Source organism: Scomber japonicus, chromosome 20 (assembly GCF_027409825.1).
Source record: "Scomber japonicus isolate fScoJap1 chromosome 20, fScoJap1.pri, whole genome shotgun sequence".
NCBI classification, from domain to species: Eukaryota; Metazoa; Chordata; class Actinopteri; order Scombriformes; family Scombridae; genus Scomber; species Scomber japonicus.
The window spans coordinates 10,823,343-10,846,319 of NC_070597.1; the positions used below are offsets into that span (position 1 = coordinate 10,823,343).

The 22,977-nt window shown below is 39.5% G+C and overlaps 2 protein-coding genes across 3 annotated transcripts in view; one reads left to right on the forward strand and one right to left on the reverse strand.

Annotated features, from left to right (window-relative positions):
* ptprea (protein tyrosine phosphatase receptor type Ea) overlaps window positions 1–11,929 on the reverse strand; it is a 424,624-nt gene extending 412,695 nt beyond the window's left edge. For both annotated transcript variants that reach the window (XR_008323516.1, XM_053340805.1), the window contains exon 1: window positions 11,853–11,929. The gene's annotated coding sequence lies outside the window, so the exon portion shown is untranslated. The remainder of the gene's footprint in view (window positions 1–11,852) is intronic.
* Window positions 11,930–13,647: 1,718 nt separating this feature from the next.
* On the forward strand, window positions 13,648–15,083 carry LOC128380926 (clarin-3). Its single transcript, XM_053340817.1, has 3 exons — window positions 13,648–13,879; window positions 14,485–14,676; window positions 14,812–15,083. Exons 1-3 carry the CDS (start codon window positions 13,648–13,650, stop codon window positions 15,081–15,083), a joined length of 696 nt encoding a protein of 231 aa, XP_053196792.1.
* The last annotated feature ends 7,894 nt before the right edge of the window (window positions 15,084–22,977 follow it).

Below are 22,977 nucleotides of genomic sequence, written 5' to 3' on the forward strand. Positions count from 1 at the left end.
ACTTAATTAGATGCAGCTTTGGTGACAAGGCATAAACCATTACAAACAGCAGTGCTACAGACTCCCATTGACTGCCATTTCAAAGCCAACAATCTCATCATGCTCTTATTGATATTGTTATGAATGAATAGACAACACTTTTATAAATAAAATATGAGAATTCAAATCGACTGTTTGCTAAGCAAACAGTGAGTGTCCAATCATAGATAAACACGGCCGGCCTGCCAAGCTTTGAATTTCTCCACATGTTGAAGAGTTTGGAGGGTGTTTTCATTTGTTAGTCTTTCTAAAACTAAAAAGACAAAAGGAATAGTGTAAGGAATGACAAAGAGTCAAATGAATTATTTGATTATAAAAATAGTTGCTAATTTATTTTCTTGCAATCGATTACTTGACTAATCATTGCAGTTCTACCCTGGATTAATATGTGTATGAATAAACAAATTTTGTCTGTTGAACAAACTCTAAATTTGGTATCGTTTTGCTTTTGAAAACAGGAGAGGCAGTTCTTCTCAGGGCATCACACACAAGAGAGTGATGACAGAAAATCATTACAAATCTGGTGAGTTTCCAAAGGTCAAAAGCAGGGTGTGCTTCTGCTAATAAACCCACCTACTGTTCCACAACGATCACTTGAATGCTGTGTTTAATAACCTATTTTTATGTCACAAAGTAGAAGGTTGCTGATATTAATGTCAAAACATAGCCAAGGGCCTTCAGGGATACACTAGCAGTTACAATATTACATCTTTCTGTCTTTATATAAAATAAAATATTAAACATATAAATTATAAATTCTCTGACTTATTGCATCTGACAGTAGTAGATATCAGCTGTTACAATGCAAAGTGGAGCTTTTCTGCTGATCTCTACGCTACCAGAAAATGTTCAATTCAGCAAATTCTTGTGACAGATCAGTGAGGGAGTGCCTTTGAATGCTGTCATCAAAGGGGAAGCATTATCTAATGACGTCCAGTGTGTTTGAGACTGATAAGGTTTTTCTATGATTACCATCTATTGAAACATGACAAAATACCTCTAGCAAAAATTTACAATGAGGGTCCATACCATGAAATGCTGTGCTGCAGAAGGGGGGGGGGCAGCTACAACAATTACTAAACAAAGAAAGATGACATTATGTAGTATATATAGTAATGATTATTTTTATTATTGATTAATCCGACAGTTTAAAAAAAATGCTTCCAAAAATACACCCAAACAAATGAGTTCAGGACCCAAATGCTGATACACACGTTTTCTGTGGCAAACACTGTGTGCTTTAAAAGAAGAGATCCCAAAAGCAATCACCCCCTGTCACCATCACCCCAGTAGGATCTGAAGGACAGCTAATTGGACACATGCAAATGAAAGATGTCTTAAAAATTCCTCTTCATCATAGGGGGATGCATTTTGGCGTAGCTCTCTGTGTTTCATCTTTCCCAGTTGTGCTCGTGGTAGTGGTTTGAGCAGAGAAATATATACACCCACCCCCTATTTTCTCTCTCTCTCTTCCCACTTTCTCTTCATTTCCCCTCCACACCCATTCCACCCCCTCCACAGCTTACCCACCTACGTATTTCGACAATAACCAATTACAGGCACAGGAATGTGGGGTGAAATTTGTGGCCTGGAGCATGTAGGATTTTATACCAGACTCCATACTGATATGATAGCAACAACAAGGGTGGGGAACTATAAAAACAACCCTCTGCTTCACCTCTCACATATTTTTAGAGCTCATGGAAAATGACAGCCATGGTGGTGAGTAGTAGTATCAAGCTACCGCCGGCAGACTAATGAAAACAATCAAGCAGAGCCACGGGAGTGCAGGCTGTTTGCAGGACAAAAGTGCACAGCATTAAAGGACCAACTGCTCACTGGTGCAGCCACACATGAGAAACAGTGTGTACCTCGAGCTGAACATGCTGAAAATGGACTCCAACTAGTCTGCACTAATGAGTTTTTGCCATGAGACTGAAGGCATCTCTCTGGCTAACTAAGCGGCTAACTAGTCCCCTGCTGGGGCCCAGCTGCTGGATGCGATAGTACAGTAATGAATTGGTAGTAGTACAGAGCCTTTTATTTATTTCATGTTGTACTTGAGGCCAAGTCGGACAGACATCACTGATGGCTTAGAGTGTTGTGTCCACGTGTCGCACTGGGTTGAAAATGCTGCCAAGGAAACAACAGAATAGACTGAATATTTGCCTCAAATCAAATAAACCCCAGAGTAACCCCAACAAAGGTCCCCGTTAGAAGACAAAACCCCAGCATGCTGCTTCTAACAAAGCCAGCAGTCCAAGTATCTACTGTCTGACTCCTCATCTTACACTGGTTCATCCAAGGCAAGTATAAAAGACTGCAAATGAGAGTGTCTTAGCGTGTTCAGAGGGTAAGGCGTTTTCCCTCTCCGGGGAGGACAGATCTGATGATCAAATCCTTTCCTGTCTCCTTTTGAGCCCCTTTCCACACTAAACAGTGGGTCTATTTTTCAGTCTCTCATGTCAGCCATGTGTCACGCTCCACTGCCCACCAGTCTTGATAAAAGGCCTGTATATGTACAAATATGTACAGCCCAGAGAGATTGTACTTGTAAAAGGTAAACAAGGAAACATGGATCTAATTACTGTCAAATTCCATGTGCAAAGTTCAATCCAAACATACAATTTAGGAAACCTAATTTTGTGAAGCAATGCCAATCAACTTAAAGAGTAGTATACCATAACCAGTTGATTTAAGATCCAACATTTTTCACTTGAATTAAACCACAAAGACATGTCAGTAGAGCAGGAAGTGGTGTGTGATTTATAAATAAAAACAACATGGATACACAAATGAGGCCATCCAGTGTGGTTGTTTTCTAAAGCGCCCGTGTAATTTCTCCAGCAGGATAACAAATTAGTCATTGTGCAAAGACACACACCAAATAGAGGAGCTCCGCAGGGGACACAGTCTCCTATCGTTAAAAATACATATCCCATAATATATATTTGTCTTCTGTGTGAGCTCCAGATGCAGAGAGAGAGAGTGAAAGCATGGAGGGAAAGGTTTTGAATACGTTTGTTTGAAGAAGCACTCACTGGCTGGCCCAAAGAGAAACACTGTGTGACATTCAGCCCTGGGACACATCATTATTATGATTACCATGATCTTTTTTGCCACCACATATAGGTTCTCTAGGAGTAGCAGAGAAAACACGCGGGGCTCTGAGATGACTGCCTGTGATCCCTGCTCCTTGTTATCCGACACACTGCGGTATCACTGTACGAGGTGCCATGAAACAGGCAGGCCAAGAGGAACAAGTGGGTGGATATAGGAGAAGCTAAGCATTTAGCACATGTTGCTCAATTATCATAACCAAATGTAGCTAGCACTACATCTCAAAGACTTAATGAAAGAGGATATAAACAGCCACTGAGTAAATCAGAATCACTTCCTTCTCATCTTGTGCACATCTTGTGGATCTGGAATTTAATGGAACACTGATCAGTGTTCATTGTTCAGTGTTATGTGCCTTTGTGAGACTCAACAAACTGAGATGTGAATTAATACTGCTATCTATATGAGCTTTGTTATGATACACTATGAGATACATAAATTCACATCAACAGGTTGTAAAACTCCTCATCAACGCTTGTTTCAGTGTTTTAGTGATTTTCACAGGAAAATAACTGCATTTCTTCAATGGAGAACGTTGGATTAAACCTATTTTCATGCAGTCAAAGTAAGTGTGTATCCTCCTGTAAAACAATGCTGACCACAATAATCTGCAGGACAGAATGTCCTCTTGCTGTAAACAGGAAATGATCAGGTGAACGAAAGTGAAGAGTTAAATGAAAGGAAAATGCAAACAAACTAATGACTATGCACCAATGTTCCTTTAAGAAAACTAGACAAGATTAAACAGAGGAATTTTCCCATGGATTTTTTTGTATTATTGATATAATTAGCATTAATATTTAATGAATGAAAATGAGCCCTACTTATATAGCATAGTCAACAAATGACTGGTTTTGTCTTTGGTAAAAAAACACCAAATAACTGATCATGGTTGCATCTCTGCGAGCATCAAAGCAGACTCTAGTTAGGATAAGCAAATGTCCCATCATTGTCAGTGAACGGCGTGAGTCTGGCATTGTCTCTGACTGAGCACATAAAGCCTTTGGCTGTGTTTAGAAGAGTGTTTTTGTCAACAGTGGGTATTGCAGGTGGGAAAACATATTGCATGACTAAAAGCTGCGATGATCAGCTACATACAGGATACACATTGAAATAAGTATGTATGTATGTATGTATGTATGTATGTATGTGTGTATGTATGTATGTATGTAACATTTCATTTCTGGAGCTGAAGGTCAGCATGACAAAGTCAGAGCGTAACATGTATTTTCTTACATGGATGAATCCAACCTCCCCCAAGAGGACCAGGCCTGTTATATTCTATACTCAAAACTATTAATCGATGACTTCTCACACTGATTTATTTACTCAAGGATAACATGATGATGCCATAAACATATCAGAAGCAACCATCGAACTGTTTGAAGAGCATAATAATGTTAATCAAATGCCAAAGTCTTATCAGCTATGAGATATGAGAATTTTATAGGAGGGTCGACAGGAGACTCAGGAAAAATATGTGTGATCAGCATTATGAAACACAAAACCTTGTTAATCATGCACTGCATCATTTCATCAACTATAAAAACCAGCCCTCTATAAAATGAATTAACAAATAGCTGCAATGGCATCCAATTACAATGCTTCATAAGTGAAACTGGATTTTTTTTTAATCCTTAGATTATATAGCAAAATTAGAATTAGAGTTAATTTTCATTGGAAGATCCCTAAATTCATTAGGAGTCATCATCAGGGGACCACGAATGTCTGTACAAAATGTCATCTTAATCTATCCCACAGTGGTGGACTGACATCGCCATCCCTTTTTTCTGTTAGCTTTCACCACCATCAGGTCCTTCATGTTTACAGCCTGTCAGAAATCTGAGAAACCCAAATATGTAAAATGTGACAAGGCTTGCACTGCTGTGAGCTAGTATTGCTTATCCCTCCATCTCTGTGAGTCTAGATGTCTATGTTTATGTTTTATCATATCCTCATATCATATGTTCATATCCTCTGTTATTTTTACACACACAGATAATGTGTGTAAATACCACAACAGTTAAAATGACCAGTTAAATGAATCCTTTAATAGCCTACATTACAGGAATTCAATCAGATGACACATTTTCAGTGTTCATGCTCACATTTTATTTCCAACATACTGCATGATCCAGACTGCCTTTAACCTTGGTCACCTATATCATCCACGACAGCTCTGATTATCATCCCATACATTAGTGCTTACTGGTGCTCGCCTGAGCCCAACATGCCTATCAGCATGCAGGGCATGTCAGCTCACCCGTGACTGTGGGCTTGCTGCTGCATACTGTGCTCATTTGGACACATTCATCACAGTCAAAAAAAAGAGGCTTCAATGTAATAAGAGACACAAGTTAAAAGGTGCTCTTAATGGAAGAGATCTGACCTCTCTCCCCACGCCACATCTTTTTCAGCTTAACACAAAAAGTGACAACGCCAGACCTTGAATTAATGCTTGTCGCTGTCACTGCAGGTCTTACTGATGTCATCAGTACACTTGTAATTATTAGAAGTCTCAGGAATACACATGTTAAAAGGACTCTCAGCGCAAATGAGACTTTGAATGAATACAAGTTTAAAAAAAGAGTAAAATTAATTACTTTCTTCATTCCGTGAATCTACATAGAATTGGTGGAGTGCTACAATGATAATATGTTTTTGACGTAATGATACAATAAAATAAGCGGTCCTCATGAATTAGCCTATCATGCTTTGCATTTAGCATTTACTAGTGTGGAATTGTTTACTGGAATTATTCCAGGGCCTTCAAACTGCATCATGTTACTGAAAGCACAATGAAAATATTGAAAGGCTGACATGATGATCACACACAACTCCCTGTGTAGCGGCCTTGAAAGAATGAATAAGAAATGGGCTGCTTTAGTAAGCATCCATTATTCATTAAGCACTGTACTCTTCCATGTCAACAACCTCTGTAGTGATACAGCCAAACCATTCATTCTTACACTCACTCTTTACTTCACACTTTTTTCTTTTAACTCAACCCAGCTTCATCTCATCTCAACGTGATGAGCGGCCAAATGCGGAAGAGCCTGTAAACTCCACAACAGCCAATAAAACACTCAAAGAGCCAACTGTATTTGATGTAATAAAAAAAAAAGATCCCACAGTATCATTTCAATATAGACAGGAGACACTGCAGCTGCTTTTCGTGCCATTTCATGAGGTGCCAAAGAAACATCATTGCATGTGTTGATATGTGAAGGATATTAACATATGAAAAATCTATCTGACGTTACATGCAGAGGCTGATAACGCAAGTCATGAGGCCGGCTGAGACCTTGATTCATCTGCAGCCAGGCTTTATAGCTTACAGTGCTGCAGATATGAGGGGAGATAATCACGCTTTCTATATGCACCGTCACCATGTGAGACAGCCTGCCGTTTTGGAATCAATTAGAAGCCACTTTACATGTTTGCATGCAAGCATATACGTATAGTATGCATTAGACTTCCATATTGTTTCAGAGCAATATGCAACAAAACAAATACCCAAGACTGTAAAGAAACATCAGTAATTCTACTGCTGTATACTGTATGTGTATGGTAGTAAGACTCAGTTTCACACTATTTGCATCATCTTTTACCAGAAACATTATATATTATCATAAACATGAAGCTATCTAGAAATGTGTGGGCGTGACATCTTATGTGCATATTGTATAAAATGGCTTCTCAGATTCACACAAAGCTCAGACAAACAGCGTTTAAGGGAATCTGCATTGGCCAAATCTTTTCTTATTTGGAGTTATTAACCATGTTCTCAGCTTTGTCTGTTTTTTTTTTGCAGAAAATCTAATATTTGTTTTTCATAGTCATTCATTCAGATAAAGTGAACTGAAACATGGTTCAAGCCAGGGCTGGGGATGTTTGCTTTCACTTAAGTTAAATCAGGCCACATAGGGCAGGGACTTAATCTCTTTTGGGCTCCACCCTGTTTTCCCTGAGCAGGTCATTAAATTAGGTTGCCATATTTTGACCAAACCCCCCCCCCCCTCCCCAACACACACACACAGATACACATATCTCAGTTCAACGACAATTCACATCCTGTAAACATTCCTTAAAGCAACTGATATTAAGTATGGGAGTGTATTAGTATGATTTATTTTTTAAGTTTTGGCAGTCAACTGTTTTTTTTTCTATTTCTATGAGCTAAAACGCAAACGAAAAACATTCAGATCTTCTCAGGTCAGTTTTCAACAATGTTTTTTTTTCTCTCTTTGGAGACTTCAAGAACAACTGCAAAGTCACCAACTCAATCTCTGAAAACCTGTCATAAAAAAAGAGCTTTGTGGTGTGCTTTGTAATGCAATCATGTCGTGACTGACAGAAATACAATAGAGAAGCCATGTGTTGCCTGGAGGAGAGAATACACCCATATTACTACTGGACAGCTGTGGCGTAGTGACATCATTCAATACTTCCCTCTGTTATGTTCCCTTATTCAAACCAGAAGGGCTTGACCCAGTGGTTTCCAACCTGTGGATTGGGAACCCCAGGAGGTCCGAAGGCAAGATGAATACACGGGCAAGAAAACATTTCCCGTTGGAAAAAAATGATGTTTAACTTTCTCTCACTGGATACTTCCTCTACTCTTCAGGCCTAAAAATCCTTTACATGAAACAATCTCAGACAGAAAAAAAATCACCCTAAGGCCATAGCCTGTGGTGAGCGGTCACAAGCCAAAAAAGTAAGGGAAACATTGGCTTAACATCTTCTTGTCATCTTCTGGATTCACATTCACCACAGCAACTAACGAGGGTTACAATGGAATGTAAATATTACCATAATTATAAACAGTTGAATCCACTGCACACAGAAAAACAACATAATAAACATTGCAACAGACAAGTGCTAACTGAGACCGACAGACAGCTTTTTAGGGTTTGTAACGCTAATTTAAAAAATGACAGACTGATTTCATTTGAACCCTCTCCTCAAAAGATCGTCACTCTCTTGTGTCTCGTGCTCAGCCGTGCTTTTATCTCAGAGGATAAACTTACAAATGCCTCTTTTGAACAGATGGCTGGTGAGTTCTGACGCATCTGAAAAGGGAGAACCTTGATCTCTGTCCAGCTGTTTCTGCAGCAATGACCTTGCTGGGTTTTAACTCAGCTAATAGTAAACAAACACAAATCTCCACAGCTTAAGTTTGTACGTATCTCAATCACAAGCCAGCAGCAGCAGCAGCAGAGTGTGAGTGCTTGTAACACAGATCATCAGATGGAGAGGGAGGGCTGCTGCAGGTAGCAGTTTGCACAGCTGCAGACTGTCCTCACAGCAAGCCATGTGTTTAATAGGGCCTCCTATGATGGAGACACACCCTCCCTGTGTCACTGAGGTCTCACCTCACTGTGAGGACATGGGGCTTTCCAAATCCTACCAAAGTCCTTCAGGGAGGAAGCAAAACACCACTCACATGCTCTTTTTCTGCTTTCTCTGGTTTCACTGTAGTTACTATTGGTATGGGACTGTTTTCAATCACAGTTCATACTTTTATTCTAACACAATGTCACATCTTGTACAAGCTGTACAACTGCCCCAGGTCATTAATACAAATTGGCACACTCAATTCATTCATTTTTTTAAACTCCTCGTTCTGCATTACTTGTAATGTGTTTGATCGTTACTAAATCATTCAAGCATGATGCCAAAATCCAAAAGCAGACTGCAGGGTTTGCAATCTGAAGTATTAGCCGCAAGCACAAACAAGCCTACGGTTGCAACATACTGCAGTCTAATGTGCTTAAGCAAGTCTCCACTAAGGCAAGCAGAAAAATAACAGGTGGGATACAAATGCTGTTTATATTAAAAGGAAGATCTATGACAACTGCCATGCCTAATTCATGAGGCTTTCTTACGTGGCTACAACCATTTCTGCCGGCAAATATCTGACAAGTTCTGGGTCAGACCAGGCCCTAATTGTCGAGACTTTATACCAATTAGTTCCTTCTCCGCCTATTTGAGGAAAAAGCAGAGTGTAGTTAACGTGGTTGCAGCCTCAGAGGGAGCACCACACAGCATGTGGTATAGTCTTCCTGTGGTAACTCAAAGTTAGTCTTTCCAACACTTTAGAGAGAGGTTGAGATAGAGAGTGGGCGAGCTGCTGGGATTAACTCTGTGCAGGCAATTTGAGGTTTATACCCAACAAGCTGTTAGAAACTCCAGGTATGCACATTTCATTTCTCTCCACCTCACTATGGGTTTCATTAATCACAACATCTGTTATTTTTGCGCCGCACACCCACACTTCAATAACACACACTTCACAGGCATGGCTATATGTCATTGCACAGTTCTGACTATAGCCAGAAGACTTGGCAGTGTGTTAAACAACAATTAAATGTAGGTTGAAAATAGATACTGCAATTATAAACCTGTGGAGTACTATTTTATTAAAAGAATGTAATAATTTAAATCCACTTATACAAACAACCTCCCCTTCTGACCCTTTTTTCTTTGCTAAATGAGTTATTCCAGTAAAATATATCATAGTAATATTCATTATAACTCCTGAGACTTCACAAAAAGGTAGAAAACGAATGGCTGTTCACACAAGTGCGACTCAAGTCATTTTGATTATGACTGATTTCAAAATTATGCAGCCAGTTCAGGTTTCTTTTGTTTCCAGCAAGTACAAAGTGCCCTCAGAGAACAGATTTTAACTAGAGTGACTAAGATGAAAGCGAAATCAATCTGCCAACAGGGCTCAGCAGTCAAATGTTATTTCTTCCGGCGTCCTTACACAATCTCATTTGTCGAGGCAAGCACTGACTATTTGTTTATTTCATTGCATCCTCATTAGCTTCTTCGACAGCAATTTCCATTCATCCCGGGGTCCTTACAACACAACTGAAATGGAATTTGTGATGAAATATTACAGCCACAGTAAAAGTGAAAAAGCGAAAGAGAGAAAAAAAGAGAAGGTAAAGACAGTAAAGTCAAGGTGAAGGATACATCACACTGCTGCAATGTGAATATGAAACAAAAGACTGGTTTAAATTAAGTCAGGTATGATATGATGAAACAGGAAATTGCAGGAATAGGGAGTGTGTGATAGATAGTTGACTGTCTTCCAAAGTCAGATAGCTATGTCTATTCAATACAAGCACCATGGATCTCTGTGTTTAAGTGATTGGTCTTGGGCTCACGAAGAGACAGCTGACCACTGCTCACTTGACAGGTTTGACATGTTTGGCTTAATTATTCAAGTTCAACTGAAGAGATGTTGGGTGTCTCTGAGAATGTGGCATTTTTAATTAAAAGGAACATAATATATTATTTTTTGAGAAAAAATAGTCATGGCACATCTATATGATCATGATACCATAGAGTGCTGATCTAACAGCCCTGTCTTCAACTGATTTGAATTGTTTAAGAACCTTTTTGTCAGCAGTACTCAAGATGAGGTGCCAGTAATGAATCGATTACTTATTCCTTATTTTCAGCAGCGCCACAAGTTAAACAATCTACATTTTAAAAGATGATTGGGTTACATGATATATTAGAAGGTTTAAAATAGTATCTCAAACATGAATTTATTTAACTGACTATGCAGCCTTGTTGCCATATGTCAAAAATTACAGTCACAGCACATTTAATATGCAGAGTCTATTTCTCTAGATCCTAAATGAACCAAACGCTTAAAAAGGTGTGAAAACAAAAGTATACAGAACTACTTTCATTTCCAATTTTCTGTTTCAGATATATGTCTGAATTGAGGTCTTTTCAGGCTGTCAAAGTCTGAATGGGCAGTGGAGCACTTCTTCTGTGGTGTCTTGGTTCATTTAACTTTTCATTTCCATGGTCTGATTAGACAAATGTCAAGCTTGACAAAAGAGCTGAAGTGTAGCGGTTAATCTCCCCTTCCTTTACCCAGCACCCTGCTAAAGACACAGTCTGCTCCAGGGATGCTGATCTGTGTCTGACCCTGACCCCTGACTTCCCTGAGGACAGACATTCCCAATAGTGTTTAATATTATATCCAGTGATTAATATACATAACAAACATGACAACGTTTTTGCTTTTCTCCATCTGCAGCCAACATTTAACAAGAGTAAAGAGTCAAGACATAACTCAAAAAAACTGGAGAAGAGTCCTCCTCACACAGTAACAAGTCTTAGCAGCTCAGTCCACGATTTCTGAAGTACCAATACAGCCTCTGCTCACGGACATGTTGAAACTGGCTTAACTGCAGCCCACATAGAGAAGCATTCAACAAGCGCACATGAAAACAAGAATGATTCTTGATTGTGGTGAATGCCAAAGATAACCTGAGAAGCTAAACGCGGAAAAATAAAGACCAAGAGGGGAGATCAGGACAAAACTCCAAACGCTTGTACCATTAACCCACATTGACGCACCGGGTAGATTGCAGGTTGTCAAACAGAGAGCTCCCAGAATGTAACCATATGTACGGTAAACACCGCGAGTTCAGCAAGGAATGTATTCACTGCCTCATTAAAGCTGAATGTCCTCCTGAAATCAACCTTTCACTGAAGCTGTGCATTTGGAAATTTCACCGTGCGCCGCTGTGCGTAACGGACAGGTAACACGGCGTTGTGTGTGACAGTAAAAATGACTAAAAACACAAATTTTCCACCCGCCAAATAACTGACAAGATGCAAAAGACGACTAGATGAAATGAAGTGATCCCAACACTCACCTTGATGGCCTAAACACGTAGTCCTGAGCGTAGATTGTCTTGGGAAAGGCGAGGCGATGCTTCAGCGCTGCCGCCTGTCACCGGGAAGGAGGAGTTTGTGTTTACTCCAACATAACAGAACTGGCCTTCAACGACCAACCGGATCCTCTCTCTGTTAGGCGATGAAAGGGAGCCACAGTCTGGCCATATGCTTTATTACAACACGTGTCAGTAGTGAGGAGGTTATGGAGACATCCGGTTTGTCCCAAAGAGTCTTAAGAAATGGTTTGGTGTTATCATAATTTCATTTGATTCATGTTAGAATAAAACTGTGGGGTCTCATTGGACGATAATTGTGATTTGAATCAGTATGATCAGTTTGGGATTAAATAACTTCTGAGTACTTATAGAGGAAATAAAGTACAAGAGAGAAAAAGACTCCTAAAGTGCCCTGAATAAGAACATTATTCACAATCTCAAATATGTATATAGCTAATATATAGATATACACATACATACATACATACATACATATGTGTGTATATATGTATATACACACATATATAAATATACATAAAAAAATATATATATATACACACACACTTACATACCTAAATATATATAAAACAAAGTTAACTTGAGATCTCTACATCTTATTTCAAATTTACCTTTACAATTATAATATATAATGACAAATACATATAATATATTACAAACATGTATTGTAATGAATATCTATCTCTATAATATCTATGTACTTATATAGTATTGTTATTATTATTATCATTATTATTATTATTATTATTATTATTATTAACAACAACAATAATAATAATAACAATAATAAAACTGTATTCAATGTTAAAGACTGGTAGAAATATTTTACAAAAGCATAAACAGATTATATAATACACCTGTATTATCAGGAACTCTTGAAGTTTTATGGCTTGATTAATGCTGGAAAATACATTCCACCTTCCTTCCTTCCTTGTCATGCAAAGCTGTCTCATTTTGTGCCATAAATCAAAGTAACTTTTTTATGAGATGCTTTGCTTATGATGCACGGTTATGGTTATCAAAATTTGTGAAACCGTGTGTTGAATCATTCTTGAAACATATCCTCATATCTTCTGTGAAATGGCAGAAATTAAATCAGAGTAGTTGTGTGCACATCTGCTCCACTCTAGGAATACTACATCAAAGCTCCCTTTGTAAGTGACGTTGTCACTTTAATTTTGTAAGTGACGAAAAATAAAGTCTGGGAAGCCAATCATGGCTTTATTGCTCCATTGATGACACATACGTGTGATCAGATGATACTTCCTCTTCCAGTAACTTTACTTTTGGGGGAGAGGTAAATAATTAATTTGCATCATGTTTTATGACCCAGCTATTCCAAGAACAGGACTTTGAGTCCAAGGCTGTGAACGTGGTTCCTTCAAAGAGCACCTGAGCTAGAGGACATGTGCAGACACTGAACAAATGTATAAAGTGTGTCTTATTAAAAAATGTCCTATACATTAGCTCACAACACAACACAGATATGATTTCTTGTCATGGTACAGCCAATTAAACTGTTGGGGAAACTAGTGTCACTACCATGGCAACCAGCTTTGTCTGGTCCTCTCTATCCAAAGGTCACAGTCATAATCAAGCAATTTTATGACCAGCAGTCCATGTTTCACTCCACCCTGAAAGATAACTCATACACAGAATCTTTAGAGGATCAGATAGTCCTAAACTGCTTCTGAGGCTTCATCAGTGTTTTAGAGAGGAGAGCCTGGTATTTAGATTTAACACCTGGAATACAGCAATAATGCCGTCCACTAAGAAGACTTTACATTTCATGTCCAGTGCGCTGCTTACTTCCATATCAGTTGGGATATTGGGGTTTGCCATGTCAACAGAATGGGCTACAGTGACCATGGAGTGCGCACAAGATGGCAGTGGCCTCTACAATGGATCTGCTACAGTCGAATTGGAACTTTTTGAAGGATTAATGATCAGAGTTTCTTGTCCTACTTTTGGAGGAGAGAATGCTTTTGAAGGTAACTTGAAAGGGCCACTTCATCTAAATTACAAGACAATTTATTTCCTTAATGTACCTCCTTAGTACGTCACTGTAGCTATGCTTTTGTAGATGTTTGGTTTTATTTTTTCTTATATTTTTGTCTAGAATCAATGTCCCTTTAAAGCTTGATAATCTAATCTAGACCCCAGCAACAGTTTTTTTTTTATAGGACACCATTTCTTTAAGATGGGAGGTGCTATGAAAACAGTTAACAAAGACAGAGGCCTAAAAACAAATGCAACCAAAACCACCAGTATGGCGAGATACAACTTGTGTTAAATGAAGAAATATGGCGGTTTCTAACACTCTCGCTTTTATGGCCAGGGTTAGGGTTTTTTGTTGTCGTTTGTTTTATTTTGATCTGGGTGGGTGGGTGGCTTTAGGGTTTTATTGTATATTTTAACAATACTTCTCATTATTGCTTGACTATCGCAAAGGTAATGCCTGCTCACAGAGTTTCACATTTTTTAAACGGCCACCCATTGTGCCACCGCCCTATGCAACCTTTACTAAATTATATATTAATAATATTTTTGTACTCTCTCTCTCTCTCTCTCTCTCTCTCTCTCTCTCTGTGCCTAGTGATTCCTAAGTTGTCAGAAGCAAAAGCAGGAGTAGCCTCTCTGGTCCTGCATGTTTTGGCTTTGTTCCTGTTGTGCCTGTGTCTGCTGTGTTCTGCTGGCAGCATCCTTATCTCCCTCTACAACAGCGTCAGTAACCCTTATGAGACCTACATGGGGCCTATTGGTGTCTACGTCTGCAGCTCAATCAGCAGTAAGTGACACAAATGTTAAAGCTCTAAGCACCTGGGAGACGTAAAAGCCGCTTATAATTTAAGTGGTGGTTGGGATACCATTTTATCCCATTTTGTCATTTTGTAACAGTGCTATACTCTTTCTCCTCCTGCAGCATGTTTGTCCGTTTTGGTTCTCATCTTATTTGTGGTGAATGTCACCGTGACCACAATGGCAGAGGAATTGGTGAAGACCTTTACTGGGGAGGTGGACCTGAAGAACAAGTCTGCCGAAATGAAAGTCGGATACTACCTGCTCATCCCTTACACAGTGCTCTCTCTCCTCGCCATCAGCTTAATCTACATGTATGACCATGCAGCCTACACCCAGAGGAGAGAACAGCAGAGGCCTACTGAAGACGCACCCAAAGAAGTCATGATGTATTAGTGGCAACAGAGTCAGCTTTCAGTGACATTGATAGATCGCTCGTCAAGCCTTTCTGGAGTTACTTAGTTTAATGAGAAATTACAGACAGGGATTGTAGGTATGTACAGTAAAATATAAATGTACAGCTTGTTTGATATACAAAGATTTGTGGCATTTGGCACTGACATGTTAGAGAAAAGATGTGTTTAATGTCATCACATTATTAGAATCACATTATCATCTTAGTGTTTTCATCTGATTTCACTTTACAAATCGTTATAGTTATTTTGTGGAAGAACAACACAAGACTTGCTTGTTTTAAAACTTTTTTTTGTCTTCACCTTTTGTGCATCTTTAAGTCTTTAATACATCAAAATGTCTCAGTAATGAACAGCTATACAAATATTGCAATTGCATTTTTATGTTATATTTGTCAAAAAACAAAATAAGTTAATAAATAAACAGTTGGATTGAATAATAATAAGAGGATGGATTTTTTTTTAAATTACAGCCAACTTGTTTGTATTCTTGTCATTTAATGTTTATTGGATTACTAAACAGTAATACACAGGTTGAGGAATTGGCACAAAACATGTAGTTGATGAGTAAATCACATTTATGGGGAAATCTAAAGCTTAAATTCAAATAAATGGAGTGAGAGGTGGAGAAAAAGGAAGTCTTAATCTCTGCTGCCCTCTATCTCTGAGATGATGTAAATGATGTGAGAAAAAAAGAAAGAAAGGAAAAAAAAGGGGGCGGGGAAAGAGATGTCTCAATCCAAATCTCAAATTCTAAACCTGGTAGGAGTAATCAGGCTGTCTTCACTCATTTTAGATTATTGGAAGAATAATTTGAGAGTTGAAATTATGAGATTTTTCTTTCACATGATCTTACTAAAAAAAGACAGAAAGCAAAGTAAAGTGGCTCAAAGAGGGAGCAGTGACACAGGACACAAAGAAATGCTCCCACAAGTGTTCCCACAACTGGAAAGCTCCAGTTCTGGGAATAACATAGGCCACATGGATTACTTTACTTGCCTTCATCAATTCATGGCTCATGATGGAAGCAGTGCTTTAGTTGAGCCCTTTTAAACTCCAGTGATGCATTGCATCTTGACTGTATCCGCTTCCATGTGGGTTCAATTTGGAAAAGCTTCAATGAGAGACAAGGATTTATTACAAATCTGCTTAATCCATTCAAAGGATTTAAAAAAAACAAGCAATGCAGACAAATAATGATCGAAACAAAGCATGCTGATTCTGTAGAAGCTGAGATCTCGCTGTGAGTTGGCGTCTATTGTCTCCTAGATCTTCAGTCGCTCTCACAGCTGTGATTCACATGACTGTGTTGACATGAGAGCAGGGGCTCGAGGTGTCCTGTTACCGTTTCCCGTGTCCCATCACTCAGGGCCCAAGTCTGTTTGGACATGCCCTTCACAGCACCTCTCAGCCCCGCAACGCCTTCTACCTGTCTTCAAAGCAACCACTCTTCCTTCAAGTCTCACACTTCAAGCGACCTGTAGAAGGATGCAGCAATCTGCTTTGTGCTCGTCAGAGTGAATATGTATTAAGTTTCCGAGAATGCACACTCTCCACAATGAATCAAAAGCAATTCAGGCCCAATATAAAGTCAGTAGAGTAGGAAACCCACCACACCGTCTGAGGTGAAAGAGTTTCATGGGAGTCGAACCTTCAGAGTTCAATTTTATTCATTAGTCCAATATATTTCAGTTTGTAGTCTATTAGAGGCACTCAATTACCATGATCTTGTCAGAATTTCCACAATGTAGAATGGTGTATCCTGATACAACCTTGTAGCTGTGAATAGGACCCAGTGTGAAGCTGGGGCAGGTTGTGTTCACCAGAGGAGGCCACGTATAAGCCTGTTTCAGTGCAAAATCGCCTGCTGTGAAACTGATAAGCTTTTCACAACACAGCACTGATCTGTCAGACATTAGAGCCCCTCTCATTTTATTTTTCAGCCTCTGAAATTTATCATTGACCCAGTCTGACCTCTAATAGAGTGTATCTGAACTAAAAGACATGCCGGAACAAAACACTAAAAGCTTGATTTACGTTCTCACACACAAACTACTTCTTTCCAGTCAGTTGGCACATACATGCAATACATACCTTTGATTTTCCCACTTCATTTCCCATGCCATGATAAGAAATAAAAGACTCCTTATTGAAAGGAATAAAGGTATTTTAAATTCATGTTGGATCCCTTGATTTTTAACATCAACCTGTTTAACAGCTGCCAGAGGAGATATTTAACTATATCCATTACTGATCTCCTCCTGTGTGCATTGAGGTGTGGAATAGCTGAATTGCTATTGAGAGATCCCTCTCGCCGTTTGCTGTGCAAACATTGATTGAATAAAATCAGAGATGGGCAGTAATCTCTTCCTCTTTGCATTTTTCTGTCTGTTTGCCTCGCCAGAATGGATAAACCCAGGATTATGCAGGAGCCTTGAGCCTTGACCACTCACTCTGTGTGATAGGATTAAAGCAGAAACTTTTGTACCTGTGAAACCTTATCCTTCCAGGTCCCGCATTACAGAGGCCTGTGAAACAGACACCTCCAGCTGCAGGGCAGGGGGGGCACACATTCGGCCACGAGGGGCACATAGGGTTTGGGGAATTTCTCATGGACAACTGAGAGGTCTATATCTGTGTGTGTGTGTGTGTGTGTGTGTGTGTGTGTGTGTGTGTGTGAGAGAGAGAGAGAGACAGAGAGGAGAGAGAGAGTGAGTGTTCTACCGCACTTGTTTTAACACTTTCACAAACACACATTACTATGAATGAAAAAATGGATAATGTGGCAATGCACACCTATGAGCTTATCGTTCTGATATGTCTAATCATTCCCCAGAGGTATTTGTTATTTAATGTCCTTATCACCACTGAGTGACCTTCTCCCTCCACATAAGTGCCAGTAAGATAGGTGTGTGCTTCTCAAGGTGTGTATTTGCCCCTGTTGTATTTCCATATGAGGTAATGAACATTTATGACACCACTACTGTGTTGCTGTCACCTCTTAGCAACACAGGAAATTACGTCTGCTGGAAAACTTTTTATTGGCTTTTAACAACATTGGAGAGCTTTATGTTTATACAACTGACAGACAACTGCAAAAATGACTGAAAGACATTTAAAATAATAAAATGGGTGAAATAAAAATACAAAAAATAAAATATTTTGATGGTTTTAAATGTCAAAATGTGACATTTATTCCTTTATAGTGTATACATGATAAATGATTTACACATTGAGGCAACTTTCATGACACATTGTATGACTGTATGTACTTAATGACAAAATTTGAACTTTAAACATTTACATCACAGGAAGGAAGGGACAGTTAGGGCAGGAGAATAACACCAAGCTGAGCTGTACACCCGTGACTTGCCCTCACACTCAACCTGGCCATGTGATATTGGAAAGAAGGAAGGCAGGTACCTTACTTATCTCCGTCATTAATCTTAATTTGTCACTGAGGGCTGAGGTGAAGGCGGAGGGATGGAGAGGAGGAGCAGGAGGAGGAGGAGGAGGAGGGCTAAAAGGTAATTGCACCCCCACTGCTCCATTATGGTGTCATTCCTCTGTTAACAGAAGATAAGATCTTCTCCAAATCACCTGAAGCCAATTCTCCACTTTACCTGGCTGGGACAGAGAGACAGAGGAAAAGAAAGAGAGGGTTTCTAGCCTGATCTCACAAGCTTGATTGAGACAAACTGACATAATCAATCTATTCAAAATTTTACTGACCAATCTGTCTGTGTCTTAAAAAAGAATTAACATCTGATGCCAGGTGACAGTTTACAGTCAAAGTGATGGATCGAGGGAGGGCCGAGCACTTTCTCTGCCCCATGCCGCTTGACACCGTTGCTGATTAATGTGTCCCTGATTGGCAGGTGTGATAGATATCAGTGGGAGCAACGTGTAGGGATACACAGTTAACCTACTGACACGGCACACGGTTCAACTGAATTGGCGCCATTTGACCTGGACACAGAAAGAAACTGTTTACATCAAGATCAGTAAATCTTACAAAGCAGTAGGAAAGAGAATTTTAGAGATGTGTGTGTTGTATATTCATTTAAATCCATGTTATTTCAGACAGGTGGACCATACAAGAAAGGACAAATTACGAAGAAGGGAAAAAAATAAGATAAAAGGGATAGGATTCCCAAACAATTAAATTTGTGCCCCTTCAGTTAAAAAGTATAGGCTATTGCAGATAACATAACTAACCTTGGAGAGACTTCAACACTCTGAAATGATTTGTTGATAATAGTTTTTGTCAGGGACTCTTAGGTCTTGGAGCAGATCTTATGTATGTGGCACAAGGCATCTGAGCCTATTATTCTTTTCATTATAAAAAACGTTTTTTAAATTCTTCATATAAATACATTTACAGTTACAATTTAGCCGGAATATTCTGCAATGCACCAGGCCTACATCAAAATTCATTTCTCACAAAGATGAGTTTCTTCCAGGAGGGTAGGAACTCAAGCTTTGCACAAGGTGGCAGCATTCAATAACTGAATCAGCTGCACTTAATGTTTAAATCATAGAGATCATAATATTACAGAAAACATCAACAATATAGACAATCCCACTCACAGCTTGATAACCTGCTTATTTTATTATTCTGTTTTACAAGTGAGTTTGTAGGTCTTAGTCATTTTAAGGTTCATCTGTGTCTGCATGAGATAAACAGCTCCTGTGTGAAGGAGGAGCTCACACTGTCACTGGAGCGGGACACAAATCCATAGATCACAGACACTCGACTGTAACTGAGACACTCAGTCAAAGACTGCAAGCTGTTCTCCAATCCATATGGCCATAAAACTACAGAGATTCCAGCAGTCTGCACCCATAGACAGCATATATAAATTCTAGTCTGCCTTCTGCAGTATTTCCTTGTCTGAAAAAAATAAATACAACTTTTCTGTGAAAAGAAGAAGCACAATATGAGAATTTAAATGTTGAGATAAGCATGATAAATTGCAGCAATGTGAAGGTTAAACAATGTTTTCTTGCATCTTCATGTTCCATTAATACTGTGCAGTGATAGGTCATGTCTCATAAAAGCTCTTAACGCTGCATGTCATCAGCTCCTGTCAAGGCTCTCAGAGCATCTGACAGCAATGAGTGTCTTTTACAGAAGCCAGATGGGGAGAGGTGCTGGAATAAAGTGCATCAAGTGCCCCCTGTTGAGCTTTATGAACGGATTAAAGGATTTGCAAAGCTCTGTCATAAGGCCGTCAATCATTGTCACACCCGCCTGAAATTTACAACGCTGGTCGCAGATAAAGCCTTGGGGCTGTTGTCATAAAGAGTATAACTTCATCTGTCAAGTCACTCATCTCAGCTTCAACACCTTAAGCAATTGGAATTAAAGAAAAGAAAGAGCTTGGAACCATGACACAAGACACTACAAATTACCACAACATCTCAATACCTGAAGTTTACCTTTAGGAATGCTGCTGCAATTCAATACTTCTACACCTCTATTCCATTCATCACGAAGTTTTCCATCTCTCCCCTGAGCTGTGTTGATGTGGCATTTCATCCTGCAATGCAAAGTCTTGAAAGCTGCAATCACTTGTCCGTCCTTCTAATAAAACAGAGGTTCTTTGAATGGAGCTGAATTTGATATCGGCTTTCTAAATCCTGCATAAGAAACAATGCAGCCTCTCTACAGGAGGCGATGTTCAGTGTCATTCACCAAAGACGTGGAGACACGGTGTCTGACTGCTGGAGGGATCAGAAGTGCTTGAGGCCTGTTTGCATGTGTATGAAACAATTTGTCAGACTGTATACCCAGCTGACCCCTGGCTCACCACAAGCCTGACCTCCTTCCATTAAAGGATAATTATGGTTTGTCTCAATTTAGGTCTTGTTTTTTGTAGTTTAGGTAGTTTTTTCCCATTGGTTATGACAACACTGTGCTTACCAATGTAACTGCTATGATGCTGACATCATAGCAAAGACCAACCGAAAGTCAGTGTACCTGAAATGTTGGTAGTAATCTCTCATTACAGAAGAGTAACAGTAGGTCAAAGTTGAACTAGAAAGTGAATGAAAAGGATTCAACATTCCCAAATCTATTATTACCTCTATTACAACCTAGGTTGTAATAAACCAGAACCATGCTGTGAAAAGCCATGACAAAATAAATACAATAAAAAAGATACAAAAGCGTTAATGGTAAAAAGATAACAACTCAAGACCTGTCTTCACCCTCTGTGTCATCTCATCACCTCCTGGTTGGGTGTCAACGACTGGAGGAAGAGGAGGGAGTGGAGCGGCTGGCAGGAGATGGATGGGGGGTGGGTGCAGGGATCACCTTGCCAAATCCGCTGTGAAGGCCTCTGCTCAGTGCACTTAGCGTAGCGGCCGGAGCCAACACGTATCAGGGTGTAGGTCCCCCCTGAGGCGACACTCAGGCATCGGCCTCCCTGCCATTGTCATCTGTCCGTCTCTCAGCCTCTCCATCCAGCAATCTGCCTGGAGGAAACTTACTTCCTCCCTCCACATTCTTTCCTCCCACCATTACCCCCAGGAAGAGTAGGGGAAGTTGTGCCGAAGGGGACTCCCAGGCAGGGTCAGGAGAGTATCGATGTCGGAGCCTAAATTTTGCAGTCTTGCCACTAATTAGATTATCTATCAACCAGAGGAAGCCATAAAGAAGTGAAATCATCTTATAGATATCCTTTGAATAAAGTTTAACAATGGATGTGTATGGTTTGGCTGCTGGATCTATGACATATGGTTAGAGGGTGATAAGATGCTGGCACACCTCACTGAGTGGAATGGCAAATATGTCATCATCCTGAGACAAGGTCTAGCCAGGCCGTTTCAATGAGTGCACCCATGTCAGGGTGATGTATGGACGCAGTAACACAACCTCTGAGAAGGCATAGGGGGGAAACGCTGCGCTGGCAACCAACCTCTCAGATCCTGAGCAGAAGAATAGGGGCTGCATGTAAACATTTGAGAAGTGTCACTCAGTTCTTCTCTGGTGATTCATAACACACCTTGACATTCTGCTTGGCAGCAGCCATGTACATATAAAAAATTTGACTTAAAGCTCCAGCAGAGGTCCACATATATTTGAACTTTTAGACACATTTATAGTTCACAATAAGGGAGATAGACATCAGATAGTTCAAACCAAAGGTCAGCAACTGTGCTTTTAACACTATGGATTACACCTTCAGAGGTTTGTCCAACAAAACCTTGCCCTTTGGCTGGTTATACATTTTGTGAAGCTCACCAAAAGCCTGTTCCAAGTCTCTTAATGGAAATGGCTTGGGAACTCATTTGTGAGGAACAGTGAGAAAAACACTAAGTCTTGAAGGAATTTCTTCCCCTGGGGATCCCTAAGTGATGTCCATCTCCCCTCAGTCGTTCAGAGAGCTGAAACTGGAGAACATGACTGACACTTTGAGTTGTCTTTGAGTTGTCTTTTCAGCAATCTATTCATTAGAATCCAGCAGTATGTTCAAATGGTTGGTTTTCAGATGTTTTCAGTTCTGTGATATCTGACATTAAGATTTCTGAATTCAATTGAATTTGTAGCACTTAAAGCACTGAATAAGTTTTTTTTTCTTTAAATGGCAATATCCATATGCAGAAACACACAGCAAACTGTTTTTTTTTGGTAAAAAGTAGAGCAGCAACAGTTAGTAAATCAACAGAAAATGAATCCAAAGGTCTCCTGTTCCAGTTTCTTAAATGTTGATATTTTCTGTTTGTTATTTGAATATCCTTGGTTTGTGGAAAAAATAATCAACATTTTTAACCATTTTCTAACATTTAATAGACCAAAAAAATAGACTTATCGATTAATTAAGAAAATAATCAACAGATTGATTGCCACCTTTTAAATCTCTTCTTAATGG

Bases quoted from the DNA above. Each gene is read 5' to 3' on its own strand.
- LOC128380926 (XM_053340817.1), top strand. From the start codon at position 13,648: ATGCCGTCCACTAAGAAGACTTTACATTTCATGTCCAGTGCGCTGCTT. The intron at 13,880-14,484 runs GTAACTTGAAAG...CTCTGTGCCTAG, and splicing joins AGGAGAGAATGCTTTTGAAG to TGATTCCTAAGTTGTCAGAA. The intron at 14,677-14,811 runs GTAAGTGACACA...CTCCTCCTGCAG, and splicing joins CGTCTGCAGCTCAATCAGCA to CATGTTTGTCCGTTTTGGTT.